General features: G+C 43.2%; 2 protein-coding genes across 2 annotated transcripts in view; one reads left to right on the top strand and one right to left on the bottom strand.

Moving 5' to 3' along the window:
• LOC133017819 (receptor-type tyrosine-protein phosphatase mu-like) overlaps positions 1–2024 on the top strand; it is a 171993-nt gene extending 169969 nt beyond the window's left edge. The window contains exons 33-35 of the mRNA XM_061084029.1: positions 414–577; positions 762–897; positions 1790–2024. Of these exons, the coding sequence (XP_060940012.1) occupies positions 414–577; positions 762–897; positions 1790–1843 (354 nt within the window). The 3' untranslated portion in view covers positions 1844–2024. The remainder of the gene's footprint in view (positions 1–413; positions 578–761; positions 898–1789) is intronic.
• Positions 2025–3922: 1898 nt separating this feature from the next.
• On the bottom strand, positions 3923–18026 carry LOC133018261 (alpha-tectorin-like). The gene is made up of 19 exons (XM_061084582.1): positions 17969–18026; positions 17278–17437; positions 13878–13942; positions 12969–13069; positions 12624–12851; positions 12436–12523; positions 11977–12103; positions 11643–11880; positions 11163–11319; positions 7190–7277; positions 7041–7103; positions 6506–6705; positions 6119–6253; positions 5533–5720; positions 5359–5438; positions 4870–5118; positions 4343–4505; positions 4136–4228; positions 3923–3962 (listed from the first exon to the last, which is right to left on the bottom strand). The coding sequence occupies exons 1-18, from the start codon at positions 18024–18026 to the stop codon at positions 4136–4138; spliced, it is 2481 nt and encodes an 826-aa protein (XP_060940565.1). The 3' UTR covers positions 3923–3962.
• Between the last annotated feature and the right edge of the window lie 1604 nt (positions 18027–19630).

The raw sequence follows: 19630 nt of genomic DNA, 5'->3' as shown, positions 1-19630 counted from the left end.
GTCTGTCTCAGGTCGTCGATAATCGCTCGGCACTTCACCGTGTCCTAACAGCCTCTGACCTGCAGGGGCACGGCCCGGCGTGTTAAGTGCAGTCCGGTCTAATCACACATGATCACTGACAAGTGTTATTGATCCATATGTCTGAGTGTGATTCAGAGGGTCTGCGTCTGCTCAGCTCTCTCTGCAGCCATGCCTGTGCTCATCCATCACCCTCGTCCATCTGCTCCTCCATCTCGTCTTGGCCTTTATCCATCGCTCGTCCTACTTGTCGCCATCAAGGCTTAGCTCGGCCCCCGCGTCCGTCTGATTGTATCTCTGCACAGCACAGCGATTGCCCCCCCTCTTGTGTGTGTTTGTGTGTTAACCTGGAATAACCGGTGTGTCCTTCTCCTCCCCCCCACCCTCCTCTCCAGCCACAGGACGGCTACCGGATGGTGCAGCAGTTCCAGTTCCTGGGCTGGCCCATGTACAGGGACACGCCCATGTCCAAGCGCTCCTTCCTCAAGTTGATCCGACAGGTGGACAAGTGGCAGGAGGAGTACGACGGGGGCGAGGGACGCACTGTGGTCCACTGTCTGTAAGTTCCCCCCCAAACACACTCTGCAGGAGGAGGCTCAGTCAGAGGGGACATTAAAGATGAAACATCTCCACCTACTGACCGAGAAGCTTCACTGCATCAAAATACAAGTCCTCAGCTCCTCACTGTGAGCTTTAACCTTCCGTACCAAACTCAAATGTGATGTCTTCCGTCTCGTCTGTAGGAACGGAGGCGGCCGCAGTGGAACGTTCTGTGCCATCAGCATCGTGTGTGAGATGCTGCAGCACCAGCGCTCGGTGGACGTGTTCCACGCCGTCAAGACACTGAGGAACAACAAACCCAACATGGTGGATCTACTGGTGAGGAGCCCTTTCCACAGTTTATGACTTCCTGACAGTGCCACATGGTTTTAAAAGCCTTGCTCCACTACTTGGTTTGAGCATTATGCATATTATGTGGCTTGTTATAGATAATGACATAAAGTTAGTGGCACTTTTTTGCATGAATATCAGTCACAGGTTTTTGGTTCATGGCCTTTGACCTTTGTTGAATTCTATGAGGGTATAAGAAAACAAAAAGATCACTATTTAAAAGCTTTCTGCAAATTAGAACTGGGCGAAATGGCCACAATCATATAAACATTTTGACATAAGTCAATATCGATGATTGTTAGATTAATGTCAATTTTTTTTATTTATGTTCAGTTAAAATTTTTGCTCCTGAGTGAAGCTTTGTGTGATTTGAATTGTCTTAATGAGCAGAAACAGCAAAAACTTGTCATACTGCTATTGAGGAAAACTGTATTTTGATTTTATTGTGCAGACATACTGCAAGTAGCTATTTACAATGATTTGAATGGCCATACACATCTCCAAGTCTGTGTTAACAAAGGGAAAAGTGTCCAACAAGCCTGAGGGCCTGAGCTACACTGTTATGCAAATGTTTTACTGTAATTTGACCCAAGTCTAATTTTGATATCTTGAAAATATGCACCACTACAGCAGAATATCAGCTGACGTAATGTGTGTTGAAGGGGTGTCTTTCAAAATGTCCTTTAAACTCCATTATTTCAGTTCACATCGAGTTTGTATGATTAATTTCGCTAATAATAATATGTATTTAATCAAATGACCAGGCAGCGGCCCTCAGGCGGGACACTGCCCCCCCGCACAGAGAGCAGGAGGTTAATCAGTGACCCGCTGCTCTTTTCATTCTCTCTAATGTTTCCTCTGTTTGATTCTCGTCTTTTAGGACCAGTACAAGTTCTGCTACGAAGTGGCGCTGGAGTACTTGAACACTGGGTAACTCGGAGCTACTGAACCCACCAGAGACTCAAAGCTTGGGACCTTACATGTGTGCATTGTGCTAAGAGTGTGTGTGTGTGTGTGGTTGTGTGTGTTTCTGACCCGACAGGAGCGAGTTACACACCACACATGCAGCTCCTCTCACCAACCAGCTCTTTTCTTCTCCTGGTCTTCAGTTGGTGTAAATGGGAAAGAAAGGAGAGTTGTACAGCGTTTAAATATAAACCGCAGCCTGCGTCTGTCATTACCGGCTGAAGGGAGCCCAGCAGGAGCACAATGAGGTTTTATTTTTTCTCCTGCAGTGAGTCGCCTCTTCTCTGGATCTCTCTCCGTTTCCGTCTCTCTCTGCCGCCGCCGCCTGTGGTTCCCGTGGATGTTGCCTTGATGCTCATTGGACATTTTTTCCAGTTTTTCTGTGGAATGCGATGCACTGTACATAATGAAATGTGTTATTTTTATTCTTTTTTGTTGTTTATTCTTTTTGCTCAGCTTATTAATTTTTGAAAAAAAGTCATTAAATGCAGGAGCTCAAAGCCTAAATGTTACTAAATGTCCTGTGAATTGATGACTTCTGGGTGATTATTGCTTCATCACTGTTTGTTGGGGACAGCTGGCTCGGTCTACATCTGCTTACCCTCCTCCTCCTGTGCAGGGATCCAAAGCTTTATTTGCACTTCCATTGAATTCTCGTTGTGCATATTGTACATATTTCTGTAGATTATTTATTCACGGTACGTAATTTCTTTGTGACTCGCAGTAAGTGACAATCATGTGTTCTATTGGTTTGTTTTATTGACTGTATTGTGTGCTTTTTTTTTTCTGGTCATCTTGGATGACAGATGGATTCCATTGTAAAGAAAAATGATATTCTATAAATGTATCTACATTATAAACATTGGATTCTTGTATCTCTGCCTCTTTTCTGAGTGGATCTGGGAAACATGAGGTCAGGGCGACATCTGCTGGAGAGATGTGGAAAAACAACACGACAGATTTTAGTGTTAACATGTCTTAAAAATACAATTATACCAATAGAGTTTGGTTTGAAGCACATTTGTTGAATGGACTTGTATCCTGGAGTCACATGACTTCATTGAAATTGAACCATGACGATAAGAGTTTCAAACTGTGACTGGAGACAAATTCTGCAAATGTTAAAGTTTGGAGATTCTAGTTCAGGTCTGGTCACAGTAATATAATACTTTAAATAATGCATAATAGCATGTTACCACATATAGTTCTTCTGTAAAAGCAGTGTTGAACTCGAGCAACAGACAAAAACATCTCTTTGTCACCTCCTGCAGGTTAGCTGCAGTAGTGCAGCGGTTTTCAGCTACAAAAAGAGACACGTGATAAAGAAGCAAATCGATAATAGAATAAAAATAAATTAAATACGTACTTGCATACATACACCCTATAATATACCTGGATATGCTCTATTATATAGCTGAATTTATAATGATATAACCGTAATTGCATTTATATATATATATATATATATATATATATATATATATATATATATATATATTAGAATCTTTCCAGCATAACGGAACAGATTGCATGCTATCATTGAGTAGCAGCACCAGCCTCCTCACAAATAGACACACAACAAATGGAAAGGGATGACAACATAACAGAAAACACAACTCATTATATTCCACTGATGCTTTTATTGATTATAAACTTTCATAGTAAAGGTAAAGGAACCTGACTTTTATTCTAACCAGGTTGAAGTTCTTCTTGGATTTCAAAATCATACTTAAGCTCTACAGGAGGATCGACCCTAACTCTAACCCACAAGGTGGCGCTGTCACCAGCCGGATCTATAAAAAACCTTATAGCCCACTCTTCATAGTCTGTATAGTCTGTAGAACACTAAGGAAGCCCCCCCCCCCCCCCCCCCCACATATTCAGCTGAGGATATATTCCATACCTCTGCTGCAGAAATCATTTACACCCGAAAGGAAAAGACAACCCAGAAACACCCAAATCAAGACCCAACGTATTCAATGCTTAGAAAGGATCAGCATTGACGTCTGGTTGAAGTTTCATTCTAGATCTGTAGAAAGATCAATGACTCTTCCTGAGCTTCGGTCCTTCCGAGTCTCCACTGAAACCTGAGAAAATAACCAAACCCAAGTTATGGTCAGTCATTGATCTTGAAATTACACAGATGTATTTTCTACAATATTCGATCAGAAATGAAAAATATGGGTAGAATTTGTTCTATCTCAGCCAACGCATAAGGGTGACCCCCCCTTACATCCGTCAGCAGGGGAATAGAACTCACTCAAAAAGTCCAGGCCAGTTTGATCAAGGCAGGGTTTTCATCCCCATACTTTGACATGATGGACCTGCGTCTTCTCGCACCCGGGCCACAACTCTGAAGAAATCAAATGACAGAAGTTCAGTTTTAGGGTTGATAAAACAATACAAAATATCTACTCATATAACTTTATATAACTTAATATGATCTAGTCAGGAGATGTTGACCTACCTGGATGCAGTTGTTACCCTTCTTGGCACACAGCGTCACTTTGCAGTGCAAGTAGACCTCACCACCCTTGCCAGAGAACTGGAATGTGTTGAAGGAGAAACGGTTGGATGTTCCCTGTCCGTTGTTCTTCACATTCACCGTGGAGTCAGCGGGGTTAGGGCAGCTACTCAAACAGACAGAAGAGCAGACATGAAGGGGGTATGATCTCCACGAGCATCTTTGTGTGTCTCAGCCTTAGACTATTTAAAGATAGATGACATGAAAGCTCTAAAAAAGTGAGGCCAAACTATTTGGATCAGGTCAAACATTGGGATGAGGTCGGGTTTGTGCCAGAAAAACTGAATCTCTGTCGGGTTCGGGTGAGACTTGGTTAGTTTCCTCTCAGGCTGGGTCGTGATTGGTGGAGCTCATGTATCAGTGAGACCTTGATCCCACTCCACAATCACTGGGATCTGGGATATTTTTTGCTTCATGTTTGCACAGTGGGAGGAAATGGATACGTATCGTCATGCAGTCTGTGATCTCACCCTTTGATGATGAGGTCATATCTCAGGCTTCCGTTCGGGCTGGGCTGGTCGGTCGCCCAGCAGGCCTCCGTCACCAAAGCAACGATTTTGTCATCCAGCTCGTCCGCGTTCAGCTCCACCCAAAGCTTCTGGCCCAGTCGCATTTCATTACGTGGTTGTAAGGCTTCCTTGGTGTTGGGGTTGCTGTAGGCTGTCATGGTGAGATTGCAAATCCATCGTCCAGAAATACTAATCGGCTGGGAGATGGACCTGGAAGGCAAAGAAAGAGTTCAGTTCAGTCTTCCTCTCTTAAAAAGTAAGTTAAGCTCAGTTTTTTGTTCTCAAAGGCGTCACCTCTGGAACCATACACCCAGCACACACCTTTCTTTGAGATAGAAGGTAAAGGTCCTGCCATCCCCCATAGATACACCCTGAGAGTCAGACTCATTCTTATTCTGATCCGGATCTGGATCCGACGCGTAAAGACATGAGAAGTCGAGATTAACCGACTTCTGTCGGTCGATAATGCCGTGCAAGGTGCTGTTCCGGTTCACAATGTTGTTCTTGTAGAGGATTTGGCTGTTGGTTGCCTGTAGGGACACACGGAGACAACATTGGTACTGCACCTATATTTAACATTTAAGGCTGCAGCAGTTACTAAATGTTCTCCTAAGAGGTACCCACTTCGATCACTGTTCCACAGGTTTTGTTCTTGTCAAAGCTGAACCTCACCATGTGGGTCTGATTGTCCAGTTCACCTTTGCAGGCCTCGTCATTGAGATGTAAGACAGAGAAGTCGATGCCTTTGTCCTCCATGAGACATTTAGCCATAGTCACCTTACCAGCGTTCAGCTCGCAGACCGATGGCTCTCCTGACATCATATAAAGATTATTTAGCTTTTCTCCAAATAGCAGGAAGGATAACCTTGAATAACATCTTTTCAGGGGCTGACAAACGGGCACTTTTAAGAGTTTATATCGTGTCTCTTTAGCATTACTTCTTAATGTTATTACACGCACGAAAAAGATTGTTAACATTTATATTTATATCATGTTTGGAATTATTTGGTGCCAAATCTTTTCATTGGGCCAAAGGAATTGAACATGCAAGCCAATGACCTCATTAGGAGGTTTCTGACCACGACAGGTGACACATCTATTCAGATTCTTCTAATTCCTAAAGTGAAGTCTATGGATATTCCAGTTAGACCATAAATCTGAGACAAATGCTAAAAAGAGCTGTGACTCGCTTGAGTCAAAGCCGACTCACCAAAGGCGCCGGTTGGTTTGTACTTGGAGGCGAACATGGCCCGGCAGACGCAGCCGGTTGCCCCATTGTGCTTCTGCCCACAGAACTCGTGCTCACTGCAGTACGTGTCCTGACAGAAGCCCTGATAGAAAGAAGCTGCAAACACACACAGATACAAGTGTTGATCTTCGACAATGATCCGTCTCACAGAAGGTTCACAAGAAAATATCAGTACATGCGAGTGAATGTATTTGAGTCTGATTCAACCAAGCAGGCCTGTAACGTGTAATGTTTCAGTTTCAGTGCTGAGATCTGCAACTGGAAACTGGACCCTGTCTTTACGTTGAAGTAGAGATAAATAGTCTTATTTTAAACCATAACACAGAAGATACTGAGTCACAGCCTTACAACATTGGGTCTTTGACTTCCATTCCTCCACTGTGACGTTGGAGAGGCTGCAGGCTCTGGCGTACGCCTCCAGGAACTGGCATTTGAAACCATCCCCTTCAGGGTATTTACACAGCGTTTGTGTGCAGGCAGTAATGAAGGGTTCTGGGTCATGTTGCATGTTGCAAGAAGTAAAGGGAGCCTGCTTCAGCAGGTTACACCTGTTCCAGTGATGCAGAGGATAAAGAATAATTACTTTGCAAAGTTACAAAGTGCTTTAAACGTTAAAACAAGATCAAATATGACAGAACAGAGGCAAATACAATCAGTCAATATTACAAAATTAAAATCATATAAGACTCCCATTTATAATTTAGACCGTTCCTGGGTGAGCTAACTAGCTAGCCGTAGGTAGAGTACGTGTAGTAACTTGCATTCAAGCTAAAATACTGCTAATGCTAAAACTATACTCTTGTTTTCACAACGTTATGGATAGAGAAGCCTCCAGTTCGTCTAATTCCAGGATTCAGTACAACTTGGTTCAGTTTGCGTTTACCAGTCAGTTGAGGTGTTGCAGTTGATAGTCGGGTCCGCAGCCTCATTATACTGCGTGTCACAGCTGTGGGGCAATAAGCAACGTCAGATCAGTTCATTTTATCTGAGCTACAACTTGGCTGCTGTGGGACGTTGTGTTCGAGGTCTCACCCGCTGACACTGTGTGTGGAGTCTTTCTCTTCACTCAAAGTCCGACTGGAGTTGCCACACAACCCGTGTGCGTCTCGTCCATTTGGCCCTGACCAGTTTCAGAAAGGAAAACGTGACGGATCAATGAACTTTGCAAGTGGAGCAAAACAAAGGCTTCAAATAGTGACGAGCAGATCAATATCGGACGTAATGATTCTTGCATTAGCGTCTCATATTAGATCATCTTAAATATTTGATATGTACCATTTAACAGCCTTGTGTTTTGCATGTGACTCAGTTATTAACAGAGGAGAAGAGGATGCAGAGCGGGAGTGAAGCGCAGGGAGCGGAAAAGACGGTTTAAACCATGTTTACCGTCTGTCATCATGGGGAATGTAAGATCTCTCCCAAACAAGATGGAAGAGTTGACGGCGCTGACCCGACTGCAGAGGGAATACAGGGAATGCAGCCTCATGTGCTTCACAGAGACGTGGCTGACTGAACTTTCTCCGGACTCACACGTAAATCTGGACGGCTTCCAACTCGTACGAGCGGACCGAAATGCAACGGAGTGCGGTAAGAAGAAAGGAGGTGGGATCGCTGTGTTGGTTAACGATAGATGGTGCCACCCGGCACACACCAGCGTGAAGGAGATGCTCTGCACCAGAGATTTGGAGCTGTTAGCGGTCAGCATGCGGCCATACTATCTCCCGAGGGAGTTTTCACATGTTATTGTTGTGACTGTGTACATCCCCCCCTCGGCGGTCGCTGCTGTAGCTTCAGATCGGATCCACACAGTTATCTCGCATCTTCAAAGCCAGCACCCCCAAGCCCTCCTCCTCATCTCCGGTGACTTCAACCATGCCCCTCTGTCCTCTGCTCTTCCCACCTTCACCCAGTACGTGAACTGCCACACTAGAGACAATAAAACTTTGGACCTAATGTATGCAAACATCAAGGATGCATACACCTCATCCCCCCTCCCCCCGCTTGGTCGCTCGGATCACAACCTCGTTCACCTCGTCACGGACTACACCCCTGTGGTGAATAAACAACGACCTGTGAAGAGGACTGTTAAGGAGTGGTCCGAGGAGACCAGTGCCAGGCTCAGAGACTGCTTCGAGACTACAGACTGGGAGGCACTCTGCAGCCCCCATGGCACTGACATTGACAGCATGACCCACTGCATTACGGATTATATTAACTTCTGCGAGGAGAACACTGTGCCCTCCAAGCTGGTACGGTGTTTTCCCAACAACAAACCCTGGGTGACCCCCGAGATAAAGGCCCTGCTGAACGAGAAGAAGAGGGTCTTCAGATCGGGGGACAAAGAGGAGCTGCGCAGAGTCCAGAAGGAACTCCGGCTGATGATCAGGAAGGGGAAGGACAGCTACAGGAAGAAACTGGAGAAGCGGCTGGAGCAGAACAACGCCAGGGACGTTTGGAGAGGGCTGCAGACCATTGCAGGCCACGGAAAAGGTGTGGGAAGACAACAACCCAGCGGGGACAAGGACTGGGCAGATGAACTGAATCTGTTCTTCAATAGATTTGATTCCCCCCCCCCTGCCCCCTCTTCACACCTCTCCTGGCCAGCCCCCCCTCCCCCCCCTCCCCTCCTCAGCCTGCCACCTTCGACACCTGACCCCCACCAGCCAACCCCCACCCCATATCCAGATCATCATCCCCCCTTGAGACTCTCACCACTCCTCACCCCCACACCCCCACCACAGTCATCCTCCACCCCCCTCTCTATAACAGATGATCAGGTGAGAAGCCAACTCAAGAAGATCAAGGCAAGGAAGGCCCCGGGCCCGGATGGTATCAGCCCAAGACTGCTCAAGGACTGTGCTGACCAGCTCTGTGGTGTGATCAGGCATTTGTTCAACCTAAGCTTGAGCCTGGAGAAAGTCCCAGCCCTGTGGAAGACCTCCTGTGTGGTCCCGGTGCCGAAGACGCCGCGCCCCAAGGAGCCTAACCACTTCAGGCCAGTTGCCCTGACTTCTCACCTGATGAAGACGATGGAGAGGATTATCCTGAGACACCTACGACTGCTGGTGGGCACACAGCTGGACCCCCTGCAGTTTGCTTACCAGCCTGGGATTGGGGTGGATGACTCAGTTACCTACCTGCTGCACAGATCCCTGCTACACCTGGAGGACAGCAGGAACACTGTGAGGGTCATGTTTTTTGACTTCTCAAGTGCATTCAACACCATCCAGCCTTCACTGCTCAAAGTGAAGATGGAGAACGTGGGAGTGGACCAACACCTGGCTGCATGGACAACGGATTACCTCACCAAGAGACCACAGTATGTGAGGCTCCATCACTGTGTGTCTGACGTGGTGCTCTGCAGCACAGGTGCCCCTCAGGGTACGGTGCTCTCCCCTTTCCTCTTCACCCTCTACACCTCCGACTTCACCCACAACACCACCCACTGCCACATCCAGAAGTTCTCAGATGACACAGCCATCGTTGGATGTGTTCCTGAGGGGAATGACCTGGAGTACAGGGCGGTCATCACAGACTTCGTCAGCTGGAGTGAGCTCAACCAGCTTCAGCTGAACACCAGCAAGACGAAGGAGATGATCGTGAACTTCCGGAAAAAAGCATCCAACTTAACACCAGTGAACATCCAGGGATTGGACATAGAGGTGGTGGAGAACTACAAATTCCTGGGTGTTCACCTCAACAACAAACTGGACTGGTCTGATAACTCACATGCCCTCTATAAGAAGGGCCAGAGCCGCCTCCACCTGCTGAGGAGGCTGAGGTCCTTCGGAGTGTGCAGGGCTCTCCTCAGGACTTTTTATGACTCTGTGGTGGCTTCAGCAATCTTCTACGCTGTGGTCTGCTGGAGGGGGGGTAGCACGGACAGAGACAGGAGCAGGCTCAACAGACTGATAAGAAGAGCGAGCTCTGTCCTGGACTGTCCTCTGGACTCCATTGAGGAAGTGGGGGACAGAAGGATGTTAGCCAAGCTGGCGTCCATCATGGGCAACACCTCTCACCCCCTACATGACAATGTGGGGTCCCTGAGCAGCTCCTTCAGCAGCAGACTGTTACACCCACGGTGTAAGAAGGAGAGGTTCCGCAGGTCCTTCATCCCGGCTGCAGTCAGGCTCTACAACACCAGCACCACCTGATAATGTTGTAGTCCCTGTCTATTATTTATCTCCACTCAACCTCTCACCATAGCTGTATTTGTATTTTTATTTTTCTTATTTATTTTTTATTTTTTTACTCAGATCACTACTATGCACAATAATATTCAACACTTTACATCTATATTTATATCATGGTCACTTATAATGGTTACATTGCAATATTTATATTTTCCTTTATACTATCTTGTAGTATTATTTATATTATGGTCACTTACTTTTTAATTATTTTTTCTGTATCATGGTCACTACTGTTGCAATATTACTTATAATACTTTTGTTTTCATTACAATAACACTTACATCACTCCACTTTCTCCCCAGTACCTGCTTTTGCACAGTGTCTGTTTTGCAGGTTGTTTTTTGTTTTTGTTTTCTGTATATTTTTACTCTCATTATGTGTAGTTTAGTAGTGTATATATTTTGATCTTTCTTTTTTATTGTTGCTTCGGCACTGTTATTTAAATTCTGTTTTTCTCTTTTTTGCTGTAACAAGTGAATTTCCCCGTTGTGTGGATAAATAAAGAAATCTAATCTAAAAAGAATAGTTACAAGAAACATGGCAGATGGTGGTTGTGATAAAATAAACCCATCAATCAGCACTTCTTGTCCACTTTTATGCAGATGACGCCATTTTATTTGTTCCACAGATCAAATGCAAGTACAGAAGTACATGTATTTTAAACAGTACTCATATTACTCTCTATACCACGTCATACAAATATGATTCTTGTTGGGTGGTGCCTGATCAGCGCAGATGAATTTGACTCCATACATCACCCACAACATGGCACCTTCAGCCTAATTACTAAGAATCAAGGATTTAAATTGTACCTGTCAAGTGGATGTGAGTGATGGAGCCATCGAAGTGGACAGAAACTGTAAAGTTCGAGGCTGACATCTTAGCTGTCACTCCAGTTTGGTCCCTGGTGAGCTCCCACCCATGGACCACCGTCGCTGTGGTGTTGAGTCTGAGCTCTCTGGTGTCAAGCTTCGTCACAGCAGCGGAGAAACAAGTCAGAAAAACAGACCACGTGCAAAATGTTGAATCCAATTTAAACTTTTATCATAGTTAGCACGGTTTTCATTATTAAAGAAAGAAATCTCTCGCTTATCTAGAGAACCGTTCATCTTATGTCCAATTCAGTCATACGATTGAATATTATATCAATAAACTCTAGCGCTCTGTATCAACGTCGATCAAGACCACAGCAACATCAGCAGATTCTCCAGTTCAGGGTTCTTTCACCAAACTTTGAATAAACAGGTGAACAGCTCTTTGTGCAGCAGCGGGTTCTATGGAGCGTAACTCACCAGAGCTCGACTCCCTTGTTCCAGAGAGATTTGAGCTCCCGCCAGCTGCAGGATCACACGTTTCAAAAAGCTGACGTCTTTACGCCGTCTCTCCTGGAAGACGCCCACCACCTGGAAGCCGGGGATGGGTGTGGACTTGAACAGAGTGTAGCCACAGCGGTCCGGGACGGCTTGGACTTGCCCAGCGAAACCGATGACCGTGGAGCCGACCACGGTGCACACGTTGTTTGGGATGCAGCTGATGGAGGCGGAGGAGCATATTCAAACGGAACAAAACACCATCAGTGTTCGTAACGACTGAAACTCATGAAGAACTTATGGACTTTTATGTTACCTGCCATTTCCATTGCAGGGCTCCTTGGGACCACAGACACTGACAGCAGCAACTGCACTCGCATCACAGGAAACAGTGGAGCAGATGCTTGGGTCTGGAACTATCATGTTCTTCTTATAAACAACGCCTAGAAGTCAGGAAAACTATATTTAGGTGGTTTCAAAAATCACCAAAGTCTCAAGAAAGCATAATGGTACTCACCAGAGTGTCTACAAGCGCTTATTTCTGTGAAGACACTTGACAAATGAGTTTCATTTGTAAGTAATCTCTGTTTAGAGACTGTGAGGCCATTGACCTGCGCGTCTGCTTCCTGGAAAGTGCCAAAAAAACTAATGTGTAGTAATCGTCCAAGACTTCGACAGATATATCGTTAATAAATCGGGATTTAAACACCCGACTCAACACAACCAACAGAACAATGACCAACTCATACCCGTCATACTCTCCTGATTAATTTACTCACGACATGAGAAGCAGTGTAACCAGAAAACGTTGTGATTGCCAGAGACGCTTCTGGCTCAAAATTGCCAAGTTCAATTATGTTAATCTGAGAAGAGAATTTAGACAAAGCACAGGAAAGAAATGTTTTTAAAATCAGAAGAGCTGAAAACAACACGGGTCAGAACAAGTCCCCGTCGGATTCTCACCTCCGTTTGTTGACTGTCACTTAATGTCATCTTGATGATACATTTCAAAGCGTGTTTCACGTTCGGTAGATCGTTATGGATCCAAGATCCAGGTTGGAGACTCATCTGGATTATGTCCAGGGTGCCTCTGTCAGCCTCTCCTGCAGATATCAGAATGCAGTCCTTCTTGATTCCAGATTTGTACGCGCCATTGAAGCAAACAGTAAATCTGCTGGCATTGAAGCCCACCTGTTGGACAGGAGGAGACACATCATCGATAATAACATGTCAGCTTGTAACATTTGATTGTTTAGTTATTTACGTAATTGGTAGGTTGATTAAAACCAGCGACAGTTTATTACTCACATGTATTTTGTCATATTTCTGTCCGTAGTAGGTGATGGGGCACGACGTGATGTTGAATTCAGCTGAACCGGTAAAGCTCTGTTTTGTTGTCGTTGCCGTACCTGAAGATATTGAGACACATGGTTTTTGGTTGGATCTGTTGTTACTTTAAGAGTAAACTTAGATCTCACGAGTCAATTTGTCGAGGTTTATTTTTTGTTTTATGATTTAAAAAAATGAAAGAAGAGGTCTTATTTTCAAAGTAAAGGTCTGACCTCTTGTAGCTACATTACTCTGAAAGATGTGTCTCAATTCAGTTCATTCAATTCTGAGGCTGCCTCCTTCAGAGCTTCCATTGAAAAGATGATTGCGTCACAGTGGCGCCAATAGACTTTCTCATTGCTAAGCTGTTTCAAATGTGTCCTTTCATCCCAGAGAATCAAAGCAGCAAAAGGTTGGATGCATCCTATATCCCAACTTATCCCAGGATTCAAGTTCTTCAGGAGGTTTTTAATTTTATTGGGGATTTTAGGATCATCTGAATGAAAATATTATGTTATTTTAATATTAATTCTAGTAGAACATCACATAACACTTTTCTACTTTGTTAATTTGTCGCTCATCTGTAGGACGCTTACTAACGACCTCTTGTCAGTGTGAATGAAGTGAGTGGTTGTGTGTGAGTTGTGAAACATCTCACCTGCGAGCACACTGAGTGCAGCCAGGTATAATATGTTGAACATGCTGGCGGCCGATCAGGATCTGAAACACAGTTACACACACTTGTAAAGTCTCCGTTACACTTTTTCCAATCTGAAAACTGTGCAAAAGTATAAAATGGACGTATTTATAATTGTGATGTTTTTCCTTTTCTCCTCTTCGCCCCAATCATGAATAAAAGCGTTTTTTGAAATCCTTGAAATTTTTTACCTGACAGCTCCTGAGGCGATAGACGCTCTTCCACTGTGAAGTAAATCATGTCACTCTTGTTACAGCTTTAGGCATCATTCACATCACAACAGCGGTCTAACATTTTACTGCTTATCGGCCGTCACTGTCCCATGTTCCATTCTCAACTGGTACATTCAAACTAAATTCTACACGTTTGCATTTATACATTTCTAAAGTGATTTTCAACTTCTTTATTTGATGAATTCCGACGGAGAGGAGAACAACTCACATGCGAACTAAACATTCAGCCATCGAGCCTCCAACTAGATGACATTAACACTGTTAACACAATCTATGGGACCATCGAAAAAATATATAAATATATACATTTTTCTATTTTTTTTAAAACAATAAAACAATCCAAACGTGTGAATGAACCTCGAAGCTACAGCGTTTCTCACTTTTCCAAAAACAAAAGCACAAGGTGTGAGTTACCTTTTTATTAAAATGTTTCTATTGTCAGATGTGCAAATATCACTTATTCTGAAAGATTAAAGATAAAAATATATAAACAAACCAGGAAAAATGCTTCACAAATAACGTTATTATTGTTATTGTTAATACTAATTATGTATTCATATTCCAAAAATCTTTAAAAAAAAAGGTGTACATATAAAAAGTATCCTGTCTGAAAAGTCATTATTACTGATATTAACTGACAGTAGGGGAAGTTTCCAGGTTTTTCTTACCGTCGTAGGAACTGAAGTTAAGCAGCTTTGTGTTGGAGAAGAAGTTTTTTCCCCGCTTCGGAGCGATTGGCTCCGTCGTCCGTCTGTGTGGACGACTCAGTTCTCTGTCTGACAGTGTCTCTGTCTCTCTTCACTTATTTTATCCTCAGCCCAGACTGAACATTTTGTTTTGGTCCTTGTGACCAAACTGGTTTCTGTCACGGAATATTCCAGCCTCCAAACACTGTGTAATTAACTGAGGGTTACAGAAAGGGGGGGGGGGGTCCTGTCACAGCAATGACATACTGTATAACAGGGGTCTTCACCTAAACTGCAAGAGGTCCAGACATCAACCCTCCTCCCCTTCTGGGGTCCGTATAATTAGACACATACAAATATGGGTTCTGACTAAATCATCTGAATTAACATTTGTATTGCACAAGTTTGCTTTTGTCACAATACAAAATCAAACACTAACTGGCGAAAAAAACTAAACTGGCAAAAAAACATACTGGCAGAAATACAATGCCTGTTCTAGTCAAACACGAAACAGAGTGCAATTAACATTCTGTCTTTGAATTTGCATATAGGCCTACACTCCTTTAACCATCAAAGATGTGACATACTCAAAGACAAAGTGCTTCAGGTTGAACAGTACAGGAATGTAAGAGAAGGTCGTTCTTGAACGGTATTTGGCCTTTGGGATTTTAAGTGTTGAGAATGCAGATTCACAACTTATGTGGAGCCAAGGAGGAGCTGCTCTTCCAGGCTGAAGTCTTTAAAACGATCACTGAAGTTTCCAATCAGTTTGTGTATGAATTCAACATGAGTAGAAATATCTCTCTCACACCCTGAATTTGCTTCATTGCCGGAAAATGTGTAAAGTTCTCTTGGAGATCCACTTTGAAAATCTTCAACTTGCGCTGGAGAGACGGGACAGCTGCTACCCGATCACACTCAGAGCTGATGTGGCCCTGCAGCTTAACGTTGAGGTCATGTAGGTGTGAGGTTATGTGAACTAAGAAGGCCATCAAAAAAAATGTCTCTCTCATCTTCCAAAAACTGAGCAATCTGTCTGGCCTTCTGAATCTTATGTTGTTCCAGAAACATTTTGATTTCATGTCAACGGCCCGAACGCGAGATGGAGCTCTGCCTTGGCTCAACCATCTAACATTGCAGATTGATTTAAAGCCAGATATAAATATATATTGTAATTAACACAAATACTGTGATGCATCTGTTAGAGCCACTTGCCTATTTGTGTGGACAAAGGTCAAAGTCACGGTTACCCAACAAACACGTTTTCCAAATTGACCAGTTGTCACTTGATCTCATGGATTAACTGTTTCACTGAAGTAGAATTGAAGTTGAAGGTCACGGTGACACAATAGGAATCGGGGAAAAATCTATGTATACTTTTTGATAACGAATAATTTGCTTAATTAAGGAATATAAGAAATCATTAAATATGGCCCCTTTATTTCTACAGCATAAATGCAGTATCAAGTTTACTTACAAATACCTACAGAAGACTGCTTGACCTCTAAGGTAGCACAGAAGTAAATACTGGTGTGTTGGGCTCTATTATATTTAATGTTTTTTTTGATTTGCTGAAAAGAAATAAGATTTTAAAGCGTTTAGGCCTTGAGTCTATTTTTCCTTTTGTCTGTCTCTCTTTCATAAAATAAAGTTGTACATGATAACTGTGTGATGAGTTTGACAAGTTGGAACTAGAACATGCACTTCAGCTCCTTTCAAATGATTTAATTTGAAACCACGACGAACAAACCACAGTGACACCAAACTTCCACTGGTTCTTCTGACTGACAGCCGGAGACAAACACCTCAGAGTTAAAACAATAGCTGACTCTAAAAATGAAAAAGCTTGTCAAGCACCTGCTCAGAAACAAAGGACTGACACACACAGTTCTGAAGTGGATGAATATAGAACAGACGTGTGCTGAGACTTCAGGAGGATTTGTGCGTCAGACAGAAAGTTTTGGTTCCCCCTGAAAACAGCTGAACACGGATCATAGACTTAAGCTCTGAACAGGACTCAGTATGTATTGTATTCACACTGTTAAAGTATCAAGATGTACATTTGAAAACTTAACTAAAGGAAACAGGTAAATATTGGTAACACCAGTCCAGGAACTTGTTGGAAAACAAATCAAAACTACTTTTGGAAATTTGATAAACATTTATCTTTTTGTTTATGGGGTTAAAACCAGTCAGCGTTTGGAAGTAGATTTATTTCTTATGAAACTGTCTTGTGAAAACTTGCATCAACCTTTATTCTATTAGAACAGAAATACTTTTGCGATAAAGCTAATATGTGTAAAACCTGGAGCATCTAGACAGAGCCACCGTGAGAACCTCACTTCTTGATTTGTTTGGTGTGTGCTCCCCCTGGTGGTGTTATTAGGAACCTTTCATAAACCCTGGAATAACTACTACTACTACTATTACGAATACTGCTAGTGATATTATTATAAATAATGTTAATAATAACGATAATAACAAATAACAATGTGTTTCACAAAAGGATAAAAACAACAATAAAAATTCAATGTAATCAACTTTATCATCATCATCATCATCATCATCATAATATCTCTTGCTGCTGCCCACGTTCAGCTCATGTGAGCTCACACACTCTGGATGATGTTCAGCAGAGATCCAGAGCTGTGAGAGTCTCAAACCAGACAAACCTCTTGTCACTGGAGCACTTGAGCTTCAGGCTGCTGCTGTAAAACGAGTTGTTTGTCTTTTTAACTCTGGGAAGCTCTGAGAGAACCGAGTCCTCATAAAACCATTTGAAGAGCAACCAGTTGTAGTTGGTATTCACCAGCAGACTGTGAGGCTTGTGACCTGCATGGATCCGATAGTAGATACAAGAAAACAGTGGGAGTCAGTGTGATGTGGAGAAAAATCTGATTAAATAATAAAATCATATTTCTGTTGGTTGTATTTCACCTTTTGCCTCGTGTATTGGTTGATTTGTTGGTTTTTCAACAGGGTTACGTAAAAAACTTGTAAACAGAATGATGAAGGATGAGACACAGGCCCAGAGAGAGAGCCTTACTTTATAGAGTTGATCCAGGAAAAGGATTTAACATTGTAAAATAAGGTTTATATATATATATATATATATATTTTAAATCAGGCACATTTCAGTTGCCAATATCTGTGAATATATGAAATTTGATGCAGCTTAATTGAATTGAAGGAGACAGTTGGGCCTTGGAGGAGAAACTGAGTAGAGTCGAGTTTTCTTCCTGCAGTGATGTAGCTGCAACTTTCCACCACAAGAGGTCATTAAATCATGGTCTCTGATGATATGCTTCCTCATTTTGAATCTCTCCCTCTGATATTATGTTGTTATGCAACTTGTGGCCATACTTGTGTTATTAGGACCAGAAATGCAGCACTGGCAATTCACCATGTGCACGATGTCCATGTTTACCTGGGTTCCACATTGCAGATTAAAAAGGAAAACAGTCAACAGCACAAGTTTTTACTGTTATTGTCTGTTATTCACTGGTTTGTCTCTGTTTGCTGCAGCAGAGCGATGAGGTTTCTGCTGGATGGAAGAAGGAATCTCTGGCAGAGCCTCGTGGAAGCTGAAGGTCTCATCTTTTCCCTTTTTACACAACGTTCCATCTGGTCAGAGCTGCAGGCGCCGTGGCACCAGGGACGGTTTCACATTTCAGTGCAACACTGCTGGTGAATTATTCCTCTGTTCACACACGGAGGGCAGAGGAGCAGAGGAGTCTCAGGGTGGAAAGGGGAAGGACGTGTGGAGCTGAGACGAGGAGCTGATCAGGGACGAGATGTGGACACACAAACACGCACAGACCTGTACAGTCATTTTTTGTCTAATGCAACATCAGCAACAGAAATCTGTACCGATGAGTCAACACAATGAATGTAAAGCCAAGAAAACGACAAAGACTGTTAGCTAACTGGTCTCAGACACGACGTTCATTGGGGTTTGATGCCTAAACACAAAAAAATATAAATCAAATTATGATATAAGTGAGTTATTTACTGTATTGATTTGGAATACTGAACCAGCCTAGTGGACACTTGTGATGCAAAGCAATGACATAGAGATGCAAGACGATCACAAAGTAACACAAAACAACCTCAATAGGATGCAAAACTACACAAAAAGTCCAAAGGTGCTAAAACCATTCGAGAGGCTACGACCAAAAGATGCAAAATGTGTATGAAAAATAAACTAAACTATTGAAAGATGCAAACCTACTTATTACAAAGAGATTTAGGACAAAAAGACACAAAACAAAGAGAAAGAATAGAAACTTTACAAGACACAACTGCAAAAATAAAGAAGGACACAATTCTAAATGACCACAAAGTTGTGCAAAATGATCACAAACTCATGGAAAGACACTCGAAACAACAACAATGAGACGCACAATTATTTAAAACAACTACAATAACACTTAAACAACCACAAAGTTGCTAATATTTGCAGTAAATGTATTGAAGATCTTGATATGAGTGATTTATTCCAAACCCCCATTATAACTTGACAGTGACCTGCACCCCAGACATCGCTTTGCAGGCATCGAGTTCCGCATTTTCCAGAACAGTAGGCAGTGCATTGAATGCATGAATATTTTATAAGCTGCAACTGAGAAGAGCAAAGTTGCTGCTGCTGCAGATGCACTGTCCCTGGGCTGGGATGATGTGGCGTGGCGTGTCCAGGAGGTGGCAGTGCGGAGCAGAGGATGGACACTGCTCTTGACACAGTAAAGTCAACAGCAGCTTCAGGCTCAGTTCAGCTCTGAGCTCATATTCAATGTTATTATTCAACAAATTCAACACGGTGTGAAATTAGGAAACGGTTGTTTTATTTCAATTCCCAGAACATGATACGAGCAGATTTGTCTTGTTTGTGTTGATTCGGTGATTCAGCACTTGTTCGTGTCATGGATGGAGGGGTAGTTGTGTAGCTGTGGTTTGTTAGGAGCACATTGTGTCTCTTCCTCCACGCTGCACCGGCCGTGAACATAATATCTCCCCACACTCCGTCTC

Source organism: Limanda limanda, chromosome 13 (genome assembly GCF_963576545.1).
Source record: "Limanda limanda chromosome 13, fLimLim1.1, whole genome shotgun sequence".
Lineage (NCBI taxonomy): Eukaryota > Metazoa > Chordata > Actinopteri > Pleuronectiformes > Pleuronectidae > Limanda > Limanda limanda.
This window is presented reverse-complemented; position numbering and strand designations above follow the sequence as displayed.

Excerpts from the sequence above, each read along its gene's own strand:
- LOC133018261 (XM_061084582.1), bottom strand. The coding sequence starts at position 18,026 with ATGGACATCGTGCACATGGTGAATTGCCAGTGCTGCATTTCTGGTCCT. Across the intron at positions 13,070-13,877 it reads ATCGCCTCAGGAGCTGTCAG|GTACGGCAACGACAACAAAA; the intron begins GTAAAAAATTTC and ends CAATATCTTCAG. Across the intron at positions 11,320-11,642 it reads AACAAGGGAGTCGAGCTCTG|CTTGACACCAGAGAGCTCAG; the intron begins GTGAGTTACGCT and ends GCTGTGACGAAG.